Source organism: Podarcis filfolensis (assembly GCF_964270895.1).
Source record: "Podarcis filfolensis genome assembly, chromosome: 12".
Classification (NCBI taxonomy): Eukaryota; Metazoa; Chordata; class Lepidosauria; order Squamata; family Lacertidae; genus Podarcis; species Podarcis filfolensis.
The window spans coordinates 33,735,546-33,761,620 of record NC_139614.1 but is presented as its reverse complement, the minus strand read 5'-3'; the positions used below and the strand labels follow the sequence as shown (position 1 = coordinate 33,761,620).

General features: G+C 42.5%; 3 protein-coding genes and 1 long non-coding RNA gene across 7 annotated transcripts in view; 2 read left to right on the top strand and 2 right to left on the bottom strand.

The window, feature by feature from the left end:
- The window catches only part of NMT2 (N-myristoyltransferase 2), a 36,767-nt gene extending 33,829 nt beyond the window's left edge, over positions 1 to 2,938 (top strand). For all 4 annotated transcript variants that reach the window (XM_083578650.1, XM_083578653.1, XM_083578652.1 and 1 more), the window contains exon 12: positions 511 to 2,938. In XM_083578650.1, the coding sequence (XP_083434776.1) occupies positions 511 to 531 (21 nt within the window). In that variant the 3' untranslated portion in view covers positions 532 to 2,938. The remainder of the gene's footprint in view (positions 1 to 510) is intronic.
- Positions 2,939 to 6,081, bottom strand: RPP38 (ribonuclease P/MRP subunit p38). The gene is made up of 2 exons (XM_083578887.1): positions 5,926 to 6,081; positions 2,939 to 4,083 (listed from the first exon to the last, which is right to left on the bottom strand). The coding sequence occupies exon 2, from the start codon at positions 4,047 to 4,049 to the stop codon at positions 3,204 to 3,206; it is 846 nt and encodes a 281-aa protein (XP_083435013.1). The 5' UTR covers positions 4,050 to 4,083; positions 5,926 to 6,081; the 3' UTR covers positions 2,939 to 3,203.
- A 3,166-nt stretch (positions 6,082 to 9,247) lies between these two features.
- ACBD7 (acyl-CoA binding domain containing 7) lies at positions 9,248 to 16,978 on the top strand. Its single transcript, XM_083578969.1, has 4 exons — positions 9,248 to 9,406; positions 16,434 to 16,551; positions 16,643 to 16,705; positions 16,809 to 16,978. The coding sequence occupies exons 1-4, from the start codon at positions 9,395 to 9,397 to the stop codon at positions 16,880 to 16,882; spliced, it is 267 nt and encodes an 88-aa protein (XP_083435095.1). The 5' UTR covers positions 9,248 to 9,394; the 3' UTR covers positions 16,883 to 16,978.
- LOC310745854 lies at positions 16,707 to 20,415 on the bottom strand. The gene is made up of 4 exons (XR_014540388.1): positions 19,322 to 20,415; positions 19,107 to 19,228; positions 18,881 to 19,004; positions 16,707 to 18,064 (listed from the first exon to the last, which is right to left on the bottom strand). It is a non-coding gene; the product is annotated as an uncharacterized lncRNA (long non-coding RNA).
- Between the last annotated feature and the right edge of the window lie 5,660 nt (positions 20,416 to 26,075).

The following is a 26,075-nucleotide window of genomic DNA, read 5'->3' as shown; positions in this document are numbered from 1 at the left end:
CTCTCACTCCCCATGGACTGCCTCCCTGTTACTCACCTGATGTCAGCTGATTGACACCTGCGTTCAAAGAGGATCACTTGAACCACTGATCAGCTGGAGTGCATTTACAGCTACCTCTAAGGGCCAGCTCCCAGTGACAGTCATCTGATGCCTTTAAAGGGGCATACTCCATCAGTACAAATCAGTTTGTATTGAAACCCATGGGAGAACTCCCTAGTGCAGCCAATCCCCACGGGTCTCCCTGCCAGTGCCAATCAGCTGATTGGTGCTGACAGGGACTTCCACTTGCAAAGGAACCAATAGGAGCTCCCGGTGGTTTCTTTGTAGCCACATCCATACCTGCTCAACAGGTGGGGTGGGGCAGGCAATGATGGTTTCTGAGGAACTGTCTCCTGGGCCAACTTGGCACCTGTGCTGGGCCTAATGAAGCCAATGGGCTGGAGATTTCCTCACCAGTGTTTTTATTTGTTACCCTTACCTGCACTAACAAACCCGCTGTTGTCTTTCTAGGTCGGTCTTGTATTACAATAATGAGGAAGAACACTTGTATTTATAGTTCTCGGAAGTAATCATCTGGGCTGATGGAAGCTCTTGGATCGGCACCGTTCAAGAGGAGAGAAGCACAAAGGCTGGTGAACTTTAAAATAATCCTTTGAACCTTGGGGCCACGCGGAGGGGAAGTGAGGAGACCCATGCCTGACCAATCCTTCACACCTTCAGCTCAGCTCGGACCAGAGAGAGAGAAAGCTCATGAACCTTTTACTGTTTTGTCGATGAAACGAAATAAAAGCACATTTCTTTAATTTCCAACGCTTAGCTCGCATCTTGATGGAAAAGGGTTCTCTCTTTTTCCCCCCTTCCCTTCCCCTGCGTAAAAGACTGTTTTTTGTACAACCAACTCGATTGCAGTGGAATAGAGTACAAATTCTTTACTGTTAATGTGACTGAACTGCTGCATTTCTATTTATTAAGTGGTGGTAGTGTACATTTATCAATGTAACAAAATGAAGGAGCCGATTTTGAGTGTTTCTGCTTATTTTCCATCACGTGGATGTCATCGTCGGAAGGAGGAAATCCTTGGGGAGTATTATGACTGTCTGTTAGGAAACATGGAAAACCTTGGATGTATTTTGTAACTGTGGAGTGGTACGGGAAATGCACTGGTCTTGGACTAGTGCATTTGTTTCTCCAAATCAATGCATTTGTTTCTCCAAATCTTGCTGCCAAATCAATAAAATAAAAAAAATTACAGATTTGTACTTCGATCTTCAGTAGATCACTGACTTGACTTCAAGAGTATTGCACTGTTTAGTGCGGGTGTTTATATGTTGCCTGAATTATATATTACTCTATTAATCTTGCAGCGATGAAGAAGGAAAACCTTTCGGGGTTTCTTTCGGTGGCAGAGTTATGAGCAGCCTGTACATAAAAAACTTAAGAATTTTAGTACTGTTATCAAGATGTTACGACTGAATGTGTTCAAGGCTTTTGCAAAATTGCACATATTCCTTTTGTCTATTTGTTGTTTTTTTAAAAGGGGGGAATGTCCATTTTAAACAAAAAGTATGTTTGTGTAAATAAGTAAAATTTGCTTACGGTAGCAGTAGTATATCCTGGATTTTGGAACAAAGGATTTCTCTGTCCCTTGTGCTTATTATATGCAAATGTTCAGAACCCTGCGAGTACCTTTTTTTGGTTGTTACCAGCCTTAACTAATATGCCATAATGTGTCTCTTTCTCCCTCCCACCCATCCACCCTTGTTCAATTCTAATAATGGCAACCAGCCTAAAAAAAAAAAAGGCCATGCATAGACATTGCTTGCTTGAAACAAATGTATTTCCCAAGCTAGACTCACCCCAGATTGATTTCTCAGTGAGTTGGTATAGGTTGAACAGCTCTTGTAAATGAGTCCACGCTTCTCTAAGCTTTCAGTTTAATGCACCATGATTCAATCAAAGGTGAAGATGTTCAGTAGTGATCTGGATAAGTTTACATGACTGGTTAAACAAGTGTGTGTGAGGGGGGGACACATTAAAATAACACTGAATAGCTGAAATTAGTGTGGAAGTAGGAGTGAGGAAAGCCTCAGAACTACGCAAGACTTCATAAGATTAATTATAACCCTTCGTTTTTCTCCTTCACTAGACAACTGAGAACAATCTTCCCAATTATCACCCAATAAATTGCTGGAGCCAAGCAGGTCTGGTCAGTGCTTGGATGGGGAACCACCTAGGTTTCCATGGCAGAGGAAAGGCAGAATAGAAATGTAGTAAAATTACAACAAATTAAGTATTTGTGCCAGAAAGGTAAGAAAGCAAAGCACAGTTGGTGTAGACGTGGTGATTTCGCCTTTCCATAACCCTTTAAGCACAAACTACTGCAAGCACAAAGTTTTGCACCTGACTAAATAGGTAATAATTTAACTACACATCCTATATCCGGTTCTTGCTGCTGCCTCCTAACTGTCCCTACAACTTGCCTGTTTTCAGTATTAATATTAATAGCAGCTGATTGAAACAAGTTTCCTCTGAGCAGCCATTTTAAGTTGCACCACCGTTTTAGCTGTTTAGGGGCATTTTTAGTTTTTAGATTCAATAGCATGCTGTTAAACTGAACGTGGCAAGGCTGTAACCTCTGCTTAGGAAATCTGCATTGTGGGATCTGCAAGAACAGTTGTGACCTGCATCCCAAGTGCTTTTCTTCTTGCAGATATTTGGGCTGATTGACATGCTAAAGAAAATACTCCTCTATTAAAGGCCAAATGCATCTGGGGTCAGTTCTGCATGCATTATTTGACCAAATGCAAGTGTCCAAAGGATAACATTGTGCTATCAAATTTGCAGATGTTTTGTGATTCCGGCATCTTAAAGAGATTACTAGCTATTGAATCTATCAGCACAGATGGATGTTTGAATAAACGTTATCACTTCCATACTATTTTGTTTTGAATTACATTTAATCCAGAAAAAGGCTTTGTTCCAAGCACTTTTAGATTTTATATAATGACATGTGTCCAGTACCAAGCTATTAGCTTGAATATCTTGCCACAAATATGAATTTTGTAATGTTGGTATATATTCTAAACTGCAAGCCTAGTTAATATTACATAGCTTTTACTGGCTTCTTAAACACACACACACACACACACACACACACACACACACAGAGGCAAATAAATGTGGGAACAAGCCAATATAATTGATTACTTTGAAATGCGCTTTTTAGTCTTGGGAAGCTTCCTTCGCTTGTTTGGATTGGGTACTATTTTTTTAACCTTGAGTGCTTGCAGGGCTGTAGCAGGAGAGGCAAGCCTGCTGCAATCTGCTCTTTTCCGCTTGTGGTTGGGAGAACGCTCTTCCGGGTCTGACTCTGTGCCCTCACCCACCTGCAAGTTTGCCGGATGAGCATCTTCAGCGGCCAGCAAACGTTCTGTTCCGTGCTGAATCCAGGGCACATCCAAATGTGGTATTCGCGGGATAATGGTTTTGGCTACCTCTGCAAAAGCATCGGTGTCCTTTTTAAATCCCAGGGCGAGGACGGACGTTAACCCCAGGACTGGTGCAAGGCTTTCACTGAGACGTGGAACCTGGCCGGCTGGAGTGGCCCGGCTTGCGCAGAGCAGAATAAGGTGAGACGTTAGCATAGCAGGTTTGGCAGACTTGCACACAAGCACCAAAAGCAGCTCATTTTTTTCCAGTGCTCTGGTTACTTCATTGATTCCGATAGCAACTTGGTTCCTGATTTGCAAGTTTGTCCACCCATGTGCTTTAGCATCTCCAGGGCAATTATCGTCTTGAAGTCCGCTGGTCTGGCCATCGCATTGTTCTTTCTCCTGCTTCTTTCCAGAAGAGGGTTCCGTCCTTCTCCGAGTCTCTACCTTTTCTAACCCAGTCTTTTTCATAACATCTCCTAAGGCTTCCAATATGTAGTGCATGTCTGCTCCATCCACAGGGCTCCACTGCAGAGTATACGGGTTGCTCAAAGATGTCTTTACAGGCATTTGCTTCGATTTACGGGCTGACGATCCCTTTGCTGCCTGAAGGGACATCTTTGATGCTCTTGGTATGCTTTGCCAACCTGAGCTGCGAATGAAAAAGCAGCAAAAAAATTCTGCAAACTAAACCAGAGATATACACAACATCTATAGGCATGCATCCCCCATTCCAACACATTATTGCTTCTTTAATATATATTTTTCTAATATATTTGGCACTGCTAGGTTCTTAACTTCTACCTAGCCTTGAAACTGCAAAATAAACTGTTCATTTGCACAAAACATGCTTATATCCAGCACTACATGCTTAGCCATACAAAAAGGAGAGTCTGCAAAAATTTGCAACGAGGATCTAAAAGTTGTAAGCGACAAACGTGTTTCCATTTGATGCTGAAATATTTTGGAATTATATTTTGGAAATAATGCACGATATACTAGAACAATGAAAAGTCTAGGAGGAAAAGCTAGTATCGTTTAGAAGGACATTTAAATCCTAAATTTTAAAAAGAGTGTTCCTAGAGAAACCTTAGAAATGTGTCTTTCCACTGGGCTCTCTGATCTGTGAATTCAGTTCAATTTCTGCGTTTCGTGAGATCTCTGCATATAGGCTACAATCTGCCAGGAGGGGGTTCCCTGGACTAGCCCCATTCAAATGAATGAAAACAACAAAACACTACCCTGGGCTCTGCCAACAATGTGCACTATCTAGTCAAGTTCAATATTTAAGCTTCCCTTGTCTCTCTCAAGAAGACATGTCACAACCCATCTGTATATCTGACTCCTGTCTCAATGCATCAGTGCAACGTCTCGATGTTAAACCATGTCTGTTCTATCATCAACTTTACTTATTTAAACCCTGCTTTTTTCTTCCCAGAAGCAGGACTTACAGCAGCTGACGAAAATTAAAACAAACATGGGTAAAACAGGAAGCTAAGAACATATAAAGGATAATAGATAAAAAGTAACGAGAATACCTAAGCAGTAGATTTAGGAAGGCTGCTTGTTTGCTCAACCTCTGTCCCTTGCACTTGAGATAGAGGCTGCAAGGCAAACTGTGGCTGCGTGACTCCTTCACTAAATAGGGGACTGCACTAGTTCAAGACAGTGGGCAGAAAATTTATTAGTTATCAGGGGTCAACAAACTTTGCCAGCAGGGGGCCAGTTCACTGTCCCTCAGACCTTGTGGGGGGCCGGACTATATTGGGGGGGGATGAACGAATTCCTATGCCCCACAAATAACCCAGAGATGCATTTTAAATAAAAGGACACATTCTACTCATGTAAAAACACGCTGAGTCCGCGGGCCGGATTTAAAGGCGATTGGGCCGGATCCAGCCCCCGGGCCTTAGTTTGCCTACCCATGGATTAGTATCTACTGGGAGATCGCTGGGTAATTGGCAATAGCTTATCAATAATTTCTGACTCCCAATTTTTCAGCAGCAGAAACATAATGGCTTTTCCCACAGAAAATATGTTGCTGAACTGCAGAAAGCTAACCAGGAGTGGACTTTTTTATGCAAAAAGATCTTCGTTCGGATTTGGAACGGAAAACGGAAGTCTAGACTCAGAATACGGTGCCGCGCACCCTGCTCTTTATACCTGGCCCTGATAGGCAGATCTGCCGACACTGAAATCTTGAGCATTCCTGCACTAAATCACTTCCGAGAATTTAAAATGCAAGGACTCCTTCGGGTTGCAGCTGAGATGAGCCTCTTTGAAAGCTTCCTTGAGGGTAAAAGGAAAAAAGCAGCTCTCTGCAAGTTAAACAAAAACGAAGCCCAACTTCCCTGTTAAAGAGATCTGCTCAATCCCGGCCTGCTCTCTCTGCTCCGGCAGCAAGAAGCATTCGGAAACGTTGCTACCACCTCTGGCCGCTGCACGTGTCGACTTGGCCATAACCCGCCCCCATCCCCACGTGGCAACAACCCACCACTACAGCGGACAGCAGGACTCCTTCCGACCCTCGTGGGCGTCCGCTCTCAGGCTCCTCTCCGGCGGCCGAGCGCGCTGCGGTCCCGGCTTCCTCCCCGCGGCCTCCAAAACCTTCCTGAGCGCGCGGAGGGAAGCGGAAGAGCCCGGCTCGCCTGGCCCAGGACCGCCCTCCTTCCAGGCGGAGCTTGCGCTCGGAAAGCGAGGCACAAGGCGGGCGCGTAAGCCGCGGTTTGCCCCTCCGGCTGCCGCCAGAGGGCGCTGCGAGCACAGTCTTCGCGTAGGTTTCGTGCGAGCTGACGCCCGACTGGAGCCTCGCTGTGCTCGACGGGGCTTTACTCCGAGGATAAGGTCACGCCTTTCTGCCGTACTAGTTCCTGGCTGAGCGTTCCCTCGGCCTCCCCACAGCCCAAGACATAGGGGAAGGGGGCCCTGGGGCCCGCTAAGCCATGGGTAGGCAAACTAAGGCTCGGGGGCCGGATCTGGCCCAATCGCCTTCTAAATCCGGCCCGCGGACAGTCAGGGAATCCGCGTGTTTTTACCTGAGTAGAATGTGTCCTTTGATTTAAAATGCATCTCTGGGTGGGCAAGACCAAGTTGTGGGTGGGGAGAGAGCTCCTTTTCAAACCTGTACAATCTGTTATCATGACAGCACCCATTTATCAGGCATAGGCAAACTCGGCCCTCCAGATGTTTCGGGACTGCAACGCCCACCATCCCTGACCACTGGTCCTATTAGCTAGGGATGATGGGCGTTGTAGTCCCAAAACATCTGGAGGGCCGAGTTTGCCTATGCCTGCCCATTTAGCATCAGCCCTAATGGGCAGGAACGAACTAGCACTGCATGAAATAAACACCAGGTGGCACTAATCCCATACAATGGGATGCACATTGCGACCATTCTCGCTTCAGTGCATTCCAAGGGCACAGCGGAAATTCAATGTACTGTATTCCTGTGCAAAACCTTTGTTGGCTGACAGACAACATAGAAATAAACTGTAACATAATATTCAGAAGGAAGCAATACATTTGAGTGACCAAAGTCTTTTCTTTCAGTTTACTTTGTTCCCATTTTAAACTGCAAATGCAAGAGGCCTGCTTTAAATTGCATTTGGGGGAGGGGAGGTTTGACACATAGAAAGGCAAGGATTAATGTTGGACTGCTGCAACAAGTTTGTTTATTTTTAAAAAGTTTTGGCGTAAGCTGAAGTTTGAGACATTAAGCGGAGAGATCCCTTGCACATTGGCGGAGGACAGCTTCCTTGGATTTGGGAGGTCACAGCGCGCTGGGAAACAAATGAAGTAATTTGCATCACGTGATGATGACATGCCTCTCTCCTCTCTGGTGTACAGAGCCAAGTTAAATTGCAACTTGAAATGCAGCAGGGGGAAGCAACCCTGCAGTGTTTTAAACTGCCAGTATGCATATAAGCCTAAATTTCCAATATGCATTTGAACCCCTTCCTCAAAATACTGACAAGTTTCTGCCCAAAAGAAAGACACAGAATTAATTTCATCCTTTACTAATTCCAATGTGACTTCCGGTCTCTCCCGCCCCCTCCCCCCCCCATGGTTCCTAAGTTCCCTTTCACTGCACACTTAATTTTATTTCTCCTAGATTCTCTATCATTTTGTTCTGTAACACTCTCCTGTTTTCAAGCAGAAACTCAATCCAAGCCTGCCAATGAATTGGTAATATTACAATGTTCTTTTAAGTAATCTCTATAAATATTCCACTCTCTGTTGAATATTTGATCTGTATGGTCTCGGAATCTTGCTGTTAATCTTGCTAGTTCAGCATATTCTAATATTTTACTTTGCTTGTCTTTGTGGGCGCAGAGTCCCCTTTCCATTTTTAGCAATAACGATCCTAGCTGCTACTACTGCATATATAAATATTTTCCTTAATCTTTTTGGGATTTCATTATTCATTATGTGTAGTAGGAAGGCTTAAGGCTTCTTTGGGAAGGTGCATTTAAACATTTTTTTTAAATTTCATTGTAAATTGTTTCCAAGAAATCCTTGGTTTTCTTACAGTTCCACCACATGTGGATCATGGTACCTTCCGTCTCCTCGCATCTCCAACGGATGTTTGATCTAGTTTTATACATTTTGGCGAATTTTACAGGTGTTAAATACCATTTGTAGAGCATCTTCATGCAGTTCTCCTTCAAGTCACAGCATGCTGTGAACTTGAGTTCCTCCCTCACAGCCTCTCCCATGATTCCATCTGGATGTTGTAGCCAAAGTCTCCAGCCCATGGCACCATAACACATTTCACTTCCTCCTCCTTGACCTCCCAGTCAAGAAGGAGCTTATACATATTAGAGAGCGTTTTCTTATTTGCGCTTATTAAGTCTTTTTCTAATTTTGAAGATTCCGGGGAGAGTCCTTTCTGTTTATCCTTTTGAAATGTTTCATTTATCTGAAAAGCACTATCAACCACTTTTAAAAGTCATGGCTTGTTGTTATTATTACTATTTAGTAAATCTGTATACTGCCCTTCATCCGTAGAGCTCAGGACAGTTTTCCTAAAGTATCCTGGGATTCAAAAGTTTGCAAAGGGTGCTGAGAGTCATTGGGAGACGGTTATTCCCCTCACAGTGCTAGAATACAAAGAGCTGTTTAACAACCATTCCTTTTTCTTACCAGGGAACTCTGGGAATTGCAGCTCCGTGAGGGAAATAGGGAACTCCTACCAACTCTCAGCAGTCTAATAGTGTTTTTATTTATATCCTGGTTTTTAAACCAACAGATACACAACACAGCTTACAAGGCTTATAAACATATGCAACAAAACGAACCATAGACTAAAACGTACAGTATGACAGACGGCGAAACAATAAATCAGCAATAAACAAAAGGCAGCTGAAAAATAAGTCAACCTAATTGGAAGACAATAATAACATGGGGAAATAAATTCTTAAGCAACCACCTTGAGGCGATAAAAAGGGGACCCAGTGGCTTTCTGCAGGGAGAGTATTCTGCAGGCATGCTACTTGGGAGAGCTGCAGTCCAACAACATCCGGAGGAGACCAGTTCCCCAATCCCCATCGTCAGAAGCGATGGTACACTGCAACATTTTGTTGCAGGTCGGACTTGAAGATCAGCCCATTGCGAGCGGGTCTGCAGCTCACAGCGTTCGGCTCTCTCTCGCGCTGCTCACCACTGCCCCCTAGCGACTCGACGGGGCTGCTGCCGCAAAGCCCAGCCGCCAATCACCAAAGCGCGCTGCCTCTCCGCAGCTGGTCTGGTTTCCAAGGCGGCGAGGCAGCAGCAGTAGCATCACCTACTTGGCTCACTTTTCGGGAGCTCGCGCCTCTGGTGCGACGTCACAGTGCCTTCTTGTCCAATGGGGACGCTTGGGCCGACGGCATTATAAATAAGGGCTGCGAGAGGGAGCTGCGGCTTCATTCCGGACGGGGGCGGGGCTTTGCTGAGAGCGCAGGAGCCGTCGCAGGTTGTGCACCATGACTCTGGAGGTAAGGGAACCTCGAGGGAAGGCGCGGGGCGGGGTGGGGGGAGGGAGCCGGCCGGCCGGCGCCTGAAGCAGCGACGTGAGCGCAGCTTCTGGAGAAGGTGGGCTCGCCTGGCGCCTCACCGAGGGACCTGGACTGCGCCGAGGGTGGTAGTTGGGGAGGAGTAGCGGGGGAGGGCTGCTGGTCTTTAGGTTTTGCAGCAGTATCCGGCGAGTGACCTCCCGTGCTGTGCAGGATAGGCTGCTGGGTTCTGTTCAATCCAATCCGGCGAAGCTATTCTTAGGCAAATCCTATGCCTGCACCGTTCGATCCTATACTTGGAAGGATTGAGCCTCATTGAACTCAATGGAACTTATTTTTGAACAGACATGTATAGAATTGCTGTGTAATACACTCTTTTTAAAAAAGTACAGAGGAGTGTGTGACTTGGGTTTCCCTATTTGGCTATTTCCTACACCTTTTGGTTGGAAGGGAATTCTCACCCACCCACCCACCCACCCCTGCAGCTGTTTGGCTCAGGGATCAGCACTGTAGGAAAGCTCTGTTTCTGCACATGACTGGTCTTGCTTCTAAGTTTCGTCTCTGTACATGCTGCATAAATCGTTCTGCGCAACTCGTTCTAATATTAAGACGTTCCCTCATCACCTTAGAATGTTCAGTTCACATTGAGTTCAGGAAAACATCATACTTTGACCCTGTTCTTAATGCATAGTTGACCACATCTATTGGAACGTAATTGTTTAAGTCTTGCATTATCAATCATTAGTTATATTTTAATTAGGAGGTTTTCATGCCTGTCTAGTCCTGTGCTCCCTTTCCCAGCCTTTAATCTATCAGTGATTAATGCCGATATGCAACCTTTTGCTTTGTACTTGTGTTAACCAATCAGCAATAAGCACATATGTGGCAATGCTGTAATATTCAATAAAAGAGACTCCTCGAGACTTGCTCGGGAGATGCCTCCCATATGACACTCGCTACTTGTCTGTTGTTATTTCAACCCAACACAGCACTGCGGTGATCAACTAGACCCCCCCCCCAAGTCACCATAACATTGCACCTCATGTCGAAGTATGTAGGTGCAGAATTGAGGATGTAGAACTTTAAAACCTGGACAGTTATAGCCGTGCATTTGCAGCTCCTCCAGCTAGTACAGTGGTACCTCAGGTTACAAACGCTTCAGGTTACAGACGCTTCAAGTTACAGACTCCGCTAACCCAGAAATAGTACCTCGGGTTAAGAACTTTGCTTCAGGATGAGAACAGAAATCACGCGGTGGCAGCGGGAAGCCCCATTAGCTAAAGTGGCACCTCGGGTTAAGAACAGTTTCAGGTTAAGAACGGATCTCCAGAATGAATTAAGTTCTTAACCCGAGGTACCACTGTACTGATTCATGAAGCATAATGTGATGAAACGAGTCCCTCCACCCCCACCCAACCACACAAATGGGAGTTGCAATCCATTTAGTGTTGAAACCATAAACTTGGGCAAGTTCCCGTGCACAGTTGCAGAAGATCTGTGGAATTGCTTGGGGACAAGGCAGGGACCTACATGCCTGATGGACTGGTTTGGGGTTTCAGCTTTAGAGAATTATAGGGGAGCAGTGGAGAGTCTTGTCTTTCAGGATTCGGGACACTTTGAAGACTGCTTGCCTTTAGGTGCTGCATGTTCATTTTTTGTTCATGTGTTAGCTAGTCTCCACTCCGAGTTAATTGTGACTGCACAAACACTTAGGGCTTCCTCCATCGGAGCATTTATGGCCGGGGACCAGCAAAGTTTGAGGACTGCAACACTCCACTTGCATGCTAGGGTCGGAAGCCGCAGCCTCTTCTCTTTCTGATGTGCAGACCTCAGCTCTTTCCTACTTATTCTGCTGGGCCAGAATTAGCATCATGCGGAGAAGGGCTAGGAAGAGCTAAAGTGATGCAGCTGGTGAAGGCAGATTCAGCAGCATCATAATCCCTACCCCAGAAGTACTCAAACTCTGCACACAGCAGCTCTGCTTAACTGCCTGGATTTTGGCCGAATCTTTCGCAAGGGGGATTTGAGGACTACAGATGATTGTTGTGTAACATGCAGTCTTTGTGACTCTCTGCACACATGCAAGCCACAGCCACCCGCTCCAATTTAAATGAATGGCTGCTAGCTTGTTTCTTATAATGCCGTCTAGATGTGGAAATGTAATAAAGCAACGGAGCAATTTAGAATTAAAAGCACAACTGTATTCAAAAGTGATTAGCATCCAGTTAGAATACAATAGTTTTTTCCACAATTGCAACAGTAAATAGATTTTAAGATTTTGTTGTTTCTCTAACAATATTTGTTTTTTTTTATAAAATATTTTATTAAGATTTTACAAAAACATAGGTTTACAAAATACAAAAAAGACATATAAAAAGAAAAAGATACATAAAAAAGAAAAAAGAAAAAGAAAAATACAAAAAACGAATAGATAAAAAATAATTAAAAACAAATCCGTTTTTGTTACTTTAAAGTCATTAGCTTGTTTCCTTGACCTCCTCACACCTCCCCTTTTTGTATTCCCATTTAGATAATCAAATCAGCAAGTCCTTACCCTCTTTCGTTTATCTTAACTCTATATCTTAACATATTATAACTCTATATTTTCACCCATTATCAATTCATTTTTGCATATTCTTATTAACTTTGTTGCTAATGCCACTTATTTTCAATCCAACATCATTTTAACATTCATTAATTTTACAGTGTTTCTGCAGATAGTCTTTAAATTTCTTTAAAGTGATTACAGAATATTTAGGGATAACTAATGAGATTACATATTCGTGGGGGGGAAAAATTTATGTTTCAGTGCCCCTGTAACAATACAGATCTTCTTTCTCCTATTCAGAGTAAGTGCATAAGTGACTTTACGCAAACAATCCTGAATATAGTTTATCAGATAATTTCAAAGCACCCCCACTAAGAAGTATGAGATTTTATGTTCTTAACTAGAGGGGGAATTTGCTTGGATTCCTTCTTTTTACAAAGCCATTGCCACCCTGGTTGGTATCCTTTAAAAAGCACAGGTAGGTCTGCATGCTGAAAAGGACGTCAGGGTTACATTGCACAATAGCAATCCCCCCCCCCATGCTATTGCCCCTGGCAGACCACTTTTGAGTTGACAGTGCAGTCCTATGAGTAGTGCAGTCCCAGTAATCAATGGGGCATACTCCTAAGTATACAGTATAGCATTGCAGCCAAAGGGTACTTTTAAAAGCATTGATTTAGGCCAGTGGTTCTAAAACTTTTCCCCTCTAGGCCACAGTTTCAGAATAATAAAAAAAAAATGATAAGAAAAGAAACTGGAAAAGAAATACATTGGAAAACAAAAAGAAGCACTCCTAGCAGTGCTTGATTTTGAAAATATACCCATATTCTGCAAATAATAAAAAAAATATTTTGATACTATATTATCTTATACTATACTACACTGAAATTTTAAAATGTTTCTTTGATTGTCCTTTAATCTTCCCACCACACTTGACATCTCCTCCTGTAACACCAGTACGGGACCCCATGCCCTGTTAAGGCCACTGATTTAGGCTGTGTATAAATCATTGGGTTTAAAGTGCATTCTCTGGCCCCTGGAAAAATCACTAGAACTAATTTACGCCTCACAGGCCTACAACATGAAGCACTCTTTAAAAACTACAGTTCCAACGATTCTTTAGGGAGGGGAAATGTCTTTTAAATGCATGATGTGCATGCTGGGGGTGGGCAGGCTACTCAAAGTATATAAAAAAAAACAACTACTGGACTAACTTAAGCACTTAGGTATAAGTGTGTTTCTTTGGCTCCTTACTGTTGCTTGAAAAACAGCTCCTGGTGATCAAGTTTGCAATAATCCTATTGGCTATTCATATTCTCTGGAACTGGATAAAGGTAAAGGGACCCCTGACCATTAGGTCCACTCGTGACCGACTCTGGGGTTGCGGCGCTCATCTCGCTGTATTGGCCGAGGGAGCCGGCGTACAGCTTCCGGGTCATGTGGCCAGCATGACTAAGCCGCTTCTGGCAAACCAGAGCTGGGCACAGAAACGCTGTTTACCTTCCAGCCAGAGCGGTACCTATTTATCTACTTGCACTTTGACGTGCTTTCGAACTGCTAGGTTGGCAGGAGCAGGGACCGAGCAATGGGAGCTCACCCCGTCACGGGGATTCGAACTGCTGGCCTTCTGATCGGCAAGTCCTAGGCTCTGTGGTTTAACCCACAGCGCCACCCGCATCCCTCTGGAACTGGACAGTTCACCATAATTTTGTGGCAAGCTTTTTATGGCTAGGTGTAGTTAAATCAACTATTCTAATATTAATAGAAGCATGTGGGAAGAAAGAATAGTGAGAATTAACCAACAGAAGGGTGGGAAACAAACTCTGAATTTGTAACGGTATTTGTATCAGTGGGTCTAAAATAGGATAGCATGAATGAATGAATGGATACTATGGTTACACATAGTGGAGACAGTAATGAATGGGTGCCCTGTTATAACTGCTCTGTAATGGAACACAGTAGCTCATTGTTTAATTTCAGTGAGGTTTATAGTTGTTTCATCTAATGAATGTTTGTTGGGGGGAGAGGTTATGGGAATTTAAGAGTTGACGACTGCATCTTTGTGAGCCAAGGATGAGTTGATTAAGAGTCCGGATTTTAGTGCTGGCTGTCTGCCTATTTGGAAAGTTTCATACTGAATTATTTGTTTCTTTGCAGTACAGTATTTTACTTTCTGATAGGAGAGGCAGGTTCCTTATGACACCTTTGTTAAAATAGTCACGATGCTTAACCTGACCTTTATTTCTCATAACAGATATTAGAGCACTTGTGAGGAAAGAGCCTGATTGATTTGCCGCAGGCTGGCATGCAGTTGTGGCAGGATCATTGTGTCATGAGCTTTGTGCAAAATATGCATCCTACTGCTCATGCATATAACTGCAGGTCTGCCTGGAGATTTCACAGCACTAATCAAATAAATAACTTAGCAATGTAGCCATCGGGGCATAGGTAATGCATGTCAGTTGTTGGCAAAGAAGGGTCAATACAAGAGCTGTACTACGTATAGTGGAGCAGTATCTCCTTTCCTGCATCACTGTAATGTGTCTCTTGTGACTTAGAATCATAGCAAAGGCAGATGAGAGAATTATTGACACTGACTCAAGGTTACCCTGAAGTAGCAGAATAAAAAGATGCTGGGCATGTCTTGCTTTTTGTAAAATTAGCTCTGCTCTAAAGGGGAAAGGAGATTGCTAAACCATGTGGACTCTAGACTAGCATCTTTATTTTTAAGGGGTTTTGTGTGTGGGAAAAGTGGCCAATGTGTTATATAAGTGAATATGTAAAACTAGTCAAGTTCTTCATTTAGAATTCTTGAAACATGATCTGTGATTCTTGGAGACTGACAAAGAGAACTGAAAAACAGCCTTTCCAGTCCCATACGTTTCTCTTTTTAAAAACATCATTGTCTGTTGTAGGAGCCAATTCACAAAAATGTACACTCGCTCTATCCTTGAGTTACTAGATTCACTTATTCAGAGCTTCCTGCTCTTGGGAGCTGTCATTAGTGCAAATATCAAAGCCACACACTTGGTCTTGAGAGGATTAGGGTGGAAGAAGTTGTTTGCAGCCAAAAACCATTCTCTCCCACCACCCATGGGAAGGAAACCTTTTTCTATAAAAAATAATATTGAACTTGGGATAACTGTCTTTTTTCAGCTCAAAGACAGAGGAACTTGGGTTGTTGATTGTGTGCAATATGTGGTTCCATCACTAGTGTGGTTATATGACAATGCAAGCTAACTGAGCATGCTCTTTATGGAGAAACAGGGGAGCAGAACTTTATCTGAACTTATCTGTGTTTCACATGTAATGTAGTTCTGACCTCAGTGTAGTTGAAAATCAGTAGAGCTAACAGAATATTGAACAGATGGCAGGCATGAAGCCCAAAATGAGGCCTTTTGGCAAGCTCATGGGTAGGCAAACTAAGGCCTGGGGGCCGGATCTGGCCCAATCGCCTTCTAAACCCGGCCCATGGACGGTCTGGGAATCAGCATGTTTTTGCATGAGTAGAATGTGTCCTTTTCTTTAAAATGTGTTTCTGGGTTATTTGTGGGGCATAGGAATTCGTTCATCCCCCCCCCCCCCCGCAAAAAAATATAGTCCGCCCCCCCCCACAAGGTGTGAGGGACAGTGGACTGGCCCCCTGCTGGAAAAGTTTGCTGACTCCTAGGCAAGCTGCTAGCTCACCCTAGCCTGCCTGACAGAAATCTTAGGATAAAATGAGCATAAACCTGCTTTGTGGTGGAACACTCTGATACTGATAAGGAAATAATAAAACCCCATGCCTTTTACTCGAAAATAAACTTGGGTAGGTAATTCCAGTCTATAAACATGCTTTAAAATCAGTGAGCCAAATTAGCCCCTTGCTGATCATTAAAGTGTTACAGAGAAATAAACCTGCATTAAGGCTGCCATTTTATACCGCCTTCCTGGGAGCAGGTCCATTGGGACTTTTGAACCAACGTGCATAGGACTGAGAAGTAAGTGGTTTTAAATATTGGTCCTATCGCAGACGAGCATATTCTGGCCTGGTAGTATAATGTGACGTTCTTGTCGCCATGTCAGACTGAAACCTTACTTCAAGTGAAACCTTATACCCAAGAATAGAAAAATACCAAGGCAAACAAAAACAACCCAGCTTGCTGAGAGAGCTGATATTGAACAGAGCTGGAAAGATGCCCAGTGTCTTCAGTATCTGCATTGCAGCTTACACAGAGAAAGAGAGTGAGATTCAAGCGATGCTACAACTTGACTGCATGCAACTTGACTGATTGCATGGGAAGCTTCTTAGCATAACTCGCTGGTAGAGCATTTGTCTTGTGTTTCAGAAGGTCTCAAGTTTGAACTGGCGTGACCAGGTGGGGCTCAGAGAGACTCCTCCCTGAAGCATCACACTCCTTGGAAGCAATATATGGCTGTTTTAAGTGAAATTCCTATATTATTTTTTTTGCCTCTCTTCAGGCCGACTTCAACACCGTGGCAGAAAAAGTAAAAAAACTAAAGACCAAACCAACTGATGATGAACTAAAAGAACTGTATGGACTCTACAAGCAGTCGACCGTGGGAAATATTAATATTGGTAACTTTGTACATACCTACATGTTTATATATTCATTTCAAAGATACTTTGCGTGGGTTTTTATTGAAACTTAGTTGTTGTCTTTTGGCAGAGTGTCCTGGGATGCTGGATTTGAAAGGCAAAGCAAAATGGGAAGCATGGAACCAGAAGAAAGGTGATGGATTTATTATAGCTCTTTATTATTCTGATTCTAAATAATGTCATGGGAAAATAACAAATAAGGCATAGTAATGAAGCTGATTTTTCCCCCTTTACAGGTATGTCAAAAGAAGATGCCATGAAGGCTTACATTTCTAAAGCAAATGAGATGATAGAGAAATATGGACTGTAGATTTTCTTTGGACAATTAGTTCAAAGGCAAGGGCACTACTCATTTTCAGACTGATGTGAACATCAGTATTTGCAATAAACTTTTTTCTTCTTTGGACATGGCTTGTTTGGATCCTCTTTAAGCTAGTAATATTCGTGGTTTTGGCTACTTAAATATTCACAGCAATCTTCTCCTTGCCCATGTCAATATAAAAGTTTGCACTCACGCGGTAGAAAAAAAAATTCAACAACTTTGGGAACGGCAGTGATGTTAGGCTATTATGATACATCTGATTAGTTCTACTTACGGGAAATACTGGTAGCACTTCTGTTCCAACTAGTGACACCAGAGATGGGGAATCTGTAGTGCAACTCCCATCAGCCCTGCCAGTGCTGGCAGGGATAGGAGCTGTCTTGCACTGATGGACCGTTTCAGATGGCATAAGGTTTTGAAATCATGTATTTACACCTACACACCCATTGCAAAAGAAACACAAAACCACACACAAACTTCTCAAATGTGATAAGTTGCTTCTGGTTGCATGCAATTTTCTTGCCCGAAAATCAATTTACCTATTAATTATCCGAAACACTTTCTTCTTTAAAAGAACAAAATATTCCAATTAACAGGCAAAAATTAATAAAAAAGTCTGATTGCAATCAAAACATATTTGCAACTTACGACAAAGTCCTTAAAATGTGATCATATCTGCTTCCGCAGATTTCATCACACCAGATTATCAACCGCTGTTACATCTTGAGATTTAGGATATATTTGAGTTTTGGGAGAAGCATGTGGAGTCATACCCAGACAGGCCTCCACTGGCCTCATGTACATGACTGAACAATGTCTAATTAGAACAAGGATCAATTAAGGCCAAATGCCTTTATGCTACCTCATTTCACTGCAGCTTTAGAGTCTTAAATTTTTGGACATACATTTATTTTGCTGAGGAGGTTGCTGACTAATGATTCTGAACACGTAGCGGTGGGAGGGAACTAGAATGCTCTTTGAGTGTTCTGGGTGGGGTAAATCATTGAAGAAGGCTGCTGCTGATGGTGATATTTATCTGCCACCCATCTGGCTGGGTTATCCCAGCCCAGTGCCTTGGAACTTCTCGCCATGTAGGAAGTGGGACATGCTGAACTACTTCAGTGGACTAGCCATTTCTTGAAATCTCAGTGTTTTTTTCATGAGCTGTAACTGTTTGGGATAAAATGGAAATGGTTAGTCTGGACCTCTGCCAGAGGAACAAAAAAATATCCAAAGGAACGACTGACCTAATTCCAGATAAATTGCAAGAGGTTCAAGTTTATGTAAGCCCTTCAGAAACAACATAGCAATACAAATATGCAACAAATTGCAGTGAGCTGTTCCCATCCTTCCAAGCTTGGTTCTGAACTAAACTGCTATAACACCCTGCTTATTTCTTTGGCCACAGTGAACATTATTCTACAGTTCAGGAATCTCTTTAACTGAACGTGTTCTTACATCTACTGAACAAAGGATTCAATTGTCTCAACACTTGCTTTCCTCTCCAAGTTTAGTTTACAAGTTGGGAAAGAAATTGGATGTGACTTGCACAACAAATTCAATAGAGCCATTCAGGGACCTACTCTATATTCATGATAATGTGCCCATTTGATGCCTGGTTGGTCTTTTTCCTTGAAAAGGGTCTGGAAACTCCAGTTGCCAGTACAACACGATAGCCATGGGAATTGCTTTACTCAGTAATTGGATGCTGTTTCATTGTTACAAAACCATTTAATGTTTCAAAATTAATAATTTTTGCCCTTTGCACAGGACAAAAAATTGCAGTTCACTGTTGTGTAAGAAGCTTGAGAATTTTCCCATGTAAAAGGTCTTCAAGTGAATGACTTGCTGTTTATGGATTGTAAAAGGGGGAAGAACCCTAAAATATATTTCTGCTTTCTAATGTGTTTCTTCTGGCCTACCTAATGATATCTACCTAAATTTCTGCAGTGAATTGTACTTCCAATCTGAGAAACACTTACCCACCTGCTATTGAATTGTCCCTTTTGTCTCACCATGTGCAATATGAGGACCTTCACTGCCGCTTGAAAGCAGACAAATAAACCATTAAATAACACTGGGCTTTCAGGGCAGATGAATCTTTTCCTTTCTTTAAAAACAAACAAACCAATTGATGCTTTCATTTAAAATAAAATTCACTGAGTATTTCAGAAGAGCCACTTCAATTTCAGATCTTCAATTTAGGTATTACCTGGTGTAATAATAGCAGTATTGATAATCTACATTAGCAGTTACATTCCCAGGCTGGGCAAAAATCCTCATTGGCCAGGGCCATGATGTCATCACCTGAAGGGCTGCAGTGAACATCAGCACCTGCAAAGAAAACTCTGGTAAATATACCATTGCTACTGCCTGGGAGAGGACGCGGGTGGCGCTGTGGGTTAAACCACAGAGCCTAGGACTTGCCAATCAGAAGGTCAGCGGTTTGAATCCCTCCGACGGGGTGAGCTCCCGTTGCTCGGTCCTTGCTCCTGCCAACCTAGCAGTTCCAAAGCATGTCAATAGGTACGGTGTTTCCGTGCGAAGCTCTGGTTCGCCAGAAGCGGCTTAGCCATGCTGTACGCCGGCTCCCTCGGCCAATAAAGCAAGATGAGCACCGCAACCCCAGAGTCGGCCACAACTGGACCTAATGGGCAGGGGTCCCTTTACCTTTACTGCCTGGGAGAGAAGTTCATTAGTAGCAAGGTTGCATCTGTGAGTCCTTTTTTTGATGGGCAGCAAGGCTGTGCAGCAGCAACTGGTCACACTGCTAGGGCCATTCGTGACTCAAGTTTTTCTGAATGTTTAAAGGCTCCCTTAAATATGGTTAAAGACTTCACCCCCCCCCAAATGAGGCTACTGGGAGTGTGATGTCATAACAGTACTGATAGCAGGAGATGGTATTCAGCAGGTAGGTCTCTCCTAGCCCAATACATCAATATTGCAACCCAACTACAAAAGCAACATAAATCTGACTCCACACCTTGCTTTTGAATATATATATTTTCATTTCTATTTTTTTCTCTCATTCTCTTGAACGCTCAGAATTTAAAAGTCACTAATTTATGTTGCAAGTTCGGCATTCTACAATATCAGTTATGCTCTTTCTGGCTATCGCAAGCAGGTTAATGGAGTCACAAATACTCATCCAACTTGCTGGGCAAAACATCCTGATTTATTTATAGTGCAATAAATGATGTCCACTGTTGCAGCTATGACCAACAGACAGAACTTGGAAGTTCAGAAACTGCCAATACACACGCCTTTGTTTTTTAAAGTAGGCAAAGAAGTCAAATGCAGAGGATGGTTTGAAAGAAAACAACTACATCTTTTAGACAAACTAAACATGGTATAAGATTCATTTGAAACTCTGGTAAGGACAAAGGATTTCAAAGTACAGTACTTGTGACTGTTGTAGGCAACACTGCCATCTTGTGGACATTCCAGCTGCAACATGCCCTACAGTCTGACTGTGAGAGGTTGCTGTTCTCCTGCGTGCTTCACTTAAACCACATGCACCTTTGCTTAAAGGTAAAGGTAAAGGTACCCCTGCCCGTACGGGCCAGTCTTGACAGACTCTAGGGTTGTGCGCTCATCTCACTCTATAGGCCGGGAGCCAGCGCTGTCCGCAGACACTTCCGGGTCACGTGGCCAGCGTGACAAGCTGCATCTGGCGAGCCAGCACATGGAAATACAACAGGGAGCTGGAACTAACTGAACCATCCCTGCAGTGGTTGCTGGTGCTTATTGGGGCTGGTGGGGGGGGGGAGGCAGGGAGACCAACAGTAGGTGCAGCTGCTCCCTGACTGGTTGTAAAGTTGGCTGGTAGGTGGAGGCTAGTTGAGGGCAGACTGTGATGTGATATACTGAGGTTGATTCAACAAAAAAATACTGCATCAGGTCTGCTGGACCACCAGTGAATAAAGTTCACCTAGGCATTTTGCCAACTGATGGATGCTGGAAATGCAGACAGATCTGAAACACCCCCTGTGGAAAGCTCTCCCCCCACTCCCCGTAGATCCTTTTTCAAAGGAAGTACAAACCAGAATCAATTTGGATATAGTGGGTGTCAGTTCTACAATCCTATTAAAGTCACGTCTGTCATTAGGACAAAAAAGGCAAGGCAAGGCCACACCAGAAGCAAATGGAATAAACTTCCAGAACTGGAAATACAGATATGGGAGACTGGATGCGAGACCATCTGCAGTTGGAAGACCATGAGAAGATCTAATCCAAGAAACACAAGCTTCCAGATTTGGAGTGGGGTTGCTGGAACTATTGACAAGTCACATCTAAAATGAAGGAAGTTGGTGGGAGTGTAGAAACTGGAGATTTTCAGACTGATTTTCTGACTTGGTTTGTTTACTTTACCCCGCACTTGACTAATTACCGATCAAGTAGCCACCGTTTTATAAATAACTGAGAAGAACCTCCATAGCTCATTTGGTAGAGCAACTATTTTACATGCAGGAGGTCTCTGGTGTCTCCAGGTAGGGCTGGGATTGGAAGGGACTGTTGTTTGAAATCCTGCCACACAATTCTAAACTAGTGTAGTACAAGTTAGCTTCCAATGTTTTTATGACTGACTGACAGAAACATAACACTGTACAGCAGACCAGTGGGTCCATATTGTAGAAAAAGAGAAAACAAAAACCAGAATAAACTTAACACAACATACGAGAGCCAATTGTGAATGATCTGCCACCCTGCCTAGCTACACCCTAAGTCAAGCCATGTTTGGGGGTGGCAATGGCCCAACAAACAATGGGGTTTCCACATTGACACAATGAATATATATGGCAATGTCAGGTAAGCTGGTTCCAGAACTTCATTTCCTGAACAATTCAACACACTGCAGGCTGTACAGAAACAAGATGTTATTTAAGCAGTGGGGTCTCAGTGGGAATGAACTCACTAGAGTTTGTATGAATCTTCTAGTGTGACATGATGGTTAAGAGTATTGCACTATGACCTGGGAGACCACCAGGGTCCAATTCCCCACCCAGCCATGAAGCTCACTGGGTGACTTTGGGCCAGTCACCATCTCTTAGCCTAACCTACCCCACAGGGTAGGATGAAATGGGGAGTAGGATAACCTTGAGCTCCTTGGAAGATAAAGGTGGTATATAAATTAAGTAAATAAGTGGTTAGGTAAACCACATAGTAAAGATTATCTTTGAAATTCAAAGCCTTGCCCCAAGGCTATTTTGCAAGTATTAAAAATGGCTTGTGCTTTAAATAAAAATAAATACATGTTCCCTTAAGAAATATTAAATGCTATGGATTAATATGGATACAAATATGTTTAAAAGATGGCCTGGTCATCTGAAACAGGCAAGATGCAAAACTCACCAGTCGGAATTGTCATAAAGTTTGTCAACTACGCATTTGTTTGTGGCCCACACTTCCAAGAAACAGACGAGCTTTCAAGACATTTTATTTATATGTGGCAGATGCCTTCTCACCGTACTACAAAATGAAGACTGGGAATTACCGGTAATTTGAATCTACCTTTTCCTGATGTGATGATGCCACATTATCCTGCAGGCAATCAGACTTAGCTAAATGATGATGTCACAAAGCCAGCTAGGAGAAAGGCCAGTGCTTCATACTTTCACTTTGAATGCGTGAACATTTCCCTCTTTTTGCAAGGCTCCAGAACAATAACTAAAATTGTGAAGTTTGGGGCAAACAAGATTCTCTCTCTCTCTCTCTCTCTCTCTCTCTCTCTCTCTCTCTCACACACACACACACACACACACACCAGTTTCAGCTGAGGCTTAATTTTAGCTTTGATTGTGTTACTTATATAATTGGTATTAGAAATATTGTAGAGGGCCCCGCTAATATCCTTACTAATACAACACTGGAAGTAAATTTCTGAGATGCGCTGACTACCGTAATTTATATACACTGTTCATGGGAATACCTCCATACCTTTTGCAATCTGTAGTACGGGTGTGGTAATAATTATGGTTGCGTTATATTGCAGTCTTCTTGCATTTTTGTTAATGTTTGTATTCTTCTGAATAATGTCGCTTCCAAAAAAACTCTAATACAGTACCTAAGGTAAAGGTAAAGGGACCCCTGACCATTAGGTCCAGTCGTGACCGACTCTGGGGTTGCGGTGCTCATCTCGCTTTATTGGCCGAGGGAGCCGGCGTACAGCATGACTAAGCCGCTTCTGGCGAACCAGAGCAGTGCACAGAAAGCGGTACCTATTTATCTACTTGCACTTTGACGGGCTTTCAAGCTGCTAGGTTGGCAGGAACTCTAATACCTAGGATCAGAAAATCTACACATAAGATATCTATAAGAAAAGTTCTGAAGGGAGTCACCTGGAAAGGATTGTTAGGGGGAAAGAATCACATATCAGATCACATCAGTGCCCATAGACTGAACTGGGAAAACCATGCATGGGGGGTTCCATGGTGTAAAAGTTTAAATAGCATGGATCCTCTGAGTTTCCAGAGGGGACCCTCCCCAAACCATGGTGTGTCCCACGGACTCAAATGTGATCCATAATTAGAAGTTTTGGCAGCGGTAAGAAACCCTTAAGATTCTGGCTTTGTGCAAAGATCAGCAAAGATTTTATAATCCACATTCAATAGCGAGATGGGTCGGTAGTTTTTAAGTTGAGTCTTTTCTTTGCTGATATTTTAGCAAAGAGACTGAAAAAAGTTTTGATGGAGGAGATTCATGGGGACCAAGCGGGCTTTCTCCCGAAAAGGCATTTGTCGGACAATGTAAGGAATATAATTGACATTTTGGAAAAGTTGGAAGTGAATATAAACACTAAGGCGGTTTTGATTTTTGTGGACGCCGAGAAAGCCTTTGATAACATTTCTTGGAGTTTTATGTTGAAGAACCTCCGGGGGATGGGGGTAGGCCAAGGGTTTGAGAATGGTATAGGTGCAATATACTCTGAACAGAAAGCAAAATTAATTGTAAATAATGTGGTTACAGAAGAGTTCAAGATTGAAAAAGGGACACGTCAGGGGTGCCCTATCTCCCCACTACTTTTTATATCGGTCCTGGAGGTTTTGCTTAATATGATTAGGAGGGACCAGTTGGTTAAAGGGATTCAGGTCGGAGCTAAACAATATAAATTGAGAGCATTTGCAGATGATTTAGTACTTACATTGCAAGAGCCAGAAGCTAGCACGAAAAGAGTTTTGGAAATAATTCAAGAGTTTGGTCAAATGGCAGGATTTAAATTGAATAAGTCAAAGACAAAGGTTTTGGAGAAAAACTTGACACAGGTAGAAAAAGAAAGGTTTCAGAACGAGACAGGGTTGACTGTGGTTAAAAAAGTGAAATATTTGGGTATAAATATGACAGCTAAAAATGTGAATCTGTTTAAAGATAATTATGAAAAAACTTGGAGAGAAGTGAAAAAAGATTTGGAGATTTGGTCTAATTTAAAGCTTTCCTTGTTAGGCCGAATTGCAGTTATAAAAATGAATGTATTGCCAAGAATGTTGTTTTTGTTCCAAGCATTGCAAATAATGGATAAAATGGATTGTTTCAAGAAGTGGCAAAAAGATATATCTAAATTTGTCTGGCAGGGCAAAAAGCCCAGAATTAAATTTAAGATATTAACGGACTCAAAGGAAAGAGGGGGGTTTGCCCTGCCAGACCTTAAATTGTACTATGAAGCGGCAGCTTTCTGCTGGCTGAAAGAATGGCTGCTTCTTGAAAACACAGACATTTTGGATCTGGAAGGTTTTAACAATATTTTTGGGTGGCATGCATATTTGTGGTATGACAAGGTTAAAGCACACAAAAGTTTTAAAAATCATATTGTCAGAAAAGCACTATTAAATGTCTGGGTTAGATATAAAGACTTGCTGGAAAATAAAACTCCAAGGTGGCTGTCGCCAATGGAAGCCAAGGCAGTTAAAAAGTTAAATATGGAGTCCAAGTGGCCAAGATACTGGGAAATTTTGGAAAAGGAAGGGGACAAACTGAGATTGCAGAGTTTTGAGAAATTAAAAGGGAAGGTGAGAGATTGGTTGCACTATCATCAAATAAATGAAGCGTTTAAACTGGACAGTAAAATTGGCTTCCAGGTGGAAAAATCAAAACTGGAGACAGAACTGTTAGAACCCAGTACTAAGAACTTGTCAAAAATGTACAATTTGCTGCTGAAATGGAATACACAAGATGAAACGGTTAAATCAGCCATGATTAAATGGGCTCAGGACATTGGTCATAATATTTTGTTTGCTGATTGGGAAAAGTTGTGGACCACCGGGATGAAATTTACGGCATGTAATGCCTTAAGAGAAAATATTATGAAAATGATATATAGGTGGTACATAACCCCAGTCAAGCTTGCAAAGATTTACCATTTGCCTGACAATAAATGTTGGAAATGTAAAGAAACTGAAGGTACATTTTTTCATCTTTGGTGGACTTGCCCGAAGATTAAGGCATTCTGGGAAATGATCTATAATGAACTTAAAAAGGTATTTAAATATACTTTCTCCAAGAAACCAGAGGCCTTTCTCTTGGGTATTGTCGGCCAAGGGGTGTTAAAGACGGATATAACTTTCTTTATGTATGCTACAACAGCAGCTAGAATACTCATTGCGAAGTACTGGAAGACGCAAGAGCTACCCACACTGGAAGAATGGCAGATGAAGGTGATAGACTACATGGGCTTGGCAGAAATGACGAGCAGAATCCGAAACCAGGGAAGAGAAGCAGCGCAAGAAGAATGGAAAAAATTCAAGGACTATTTAAAGAAATATTACAAAGTTAATGAAAGTTAGAATGATGTTGGACTGGAAAGTAAATGGTTACTATTAGCAATGGTTAAGACAAGGAGAATAAGGAAGATTAGTTTAAATCTAAATTAAAATAAGGGAAGATTTGCTGAGTAATCGATAAGAATTTGGAATACAGAAAAGGGAGGCATGAGGAAGTCGGGGAAGAAAGGTACAAGAAATTAGGATATGAAATGGTACATGTTTTTTTGTTTTGTTTTTGTCTTTGTATGTTTATGTATGTTATGTCTATATGGAAAAAATTTTCGAATAAAAATATTTAAAAAAAAAAAAAAAGATTCTGGCTTTGTGCCTCTGGCTGCAGCATCAGCAAGCACAGTTGTGATTTTTACAGTGTGTACCGTATATATCCTGTGGACACCTGGATGCGCTCTTCTTTTAAAAGTTGC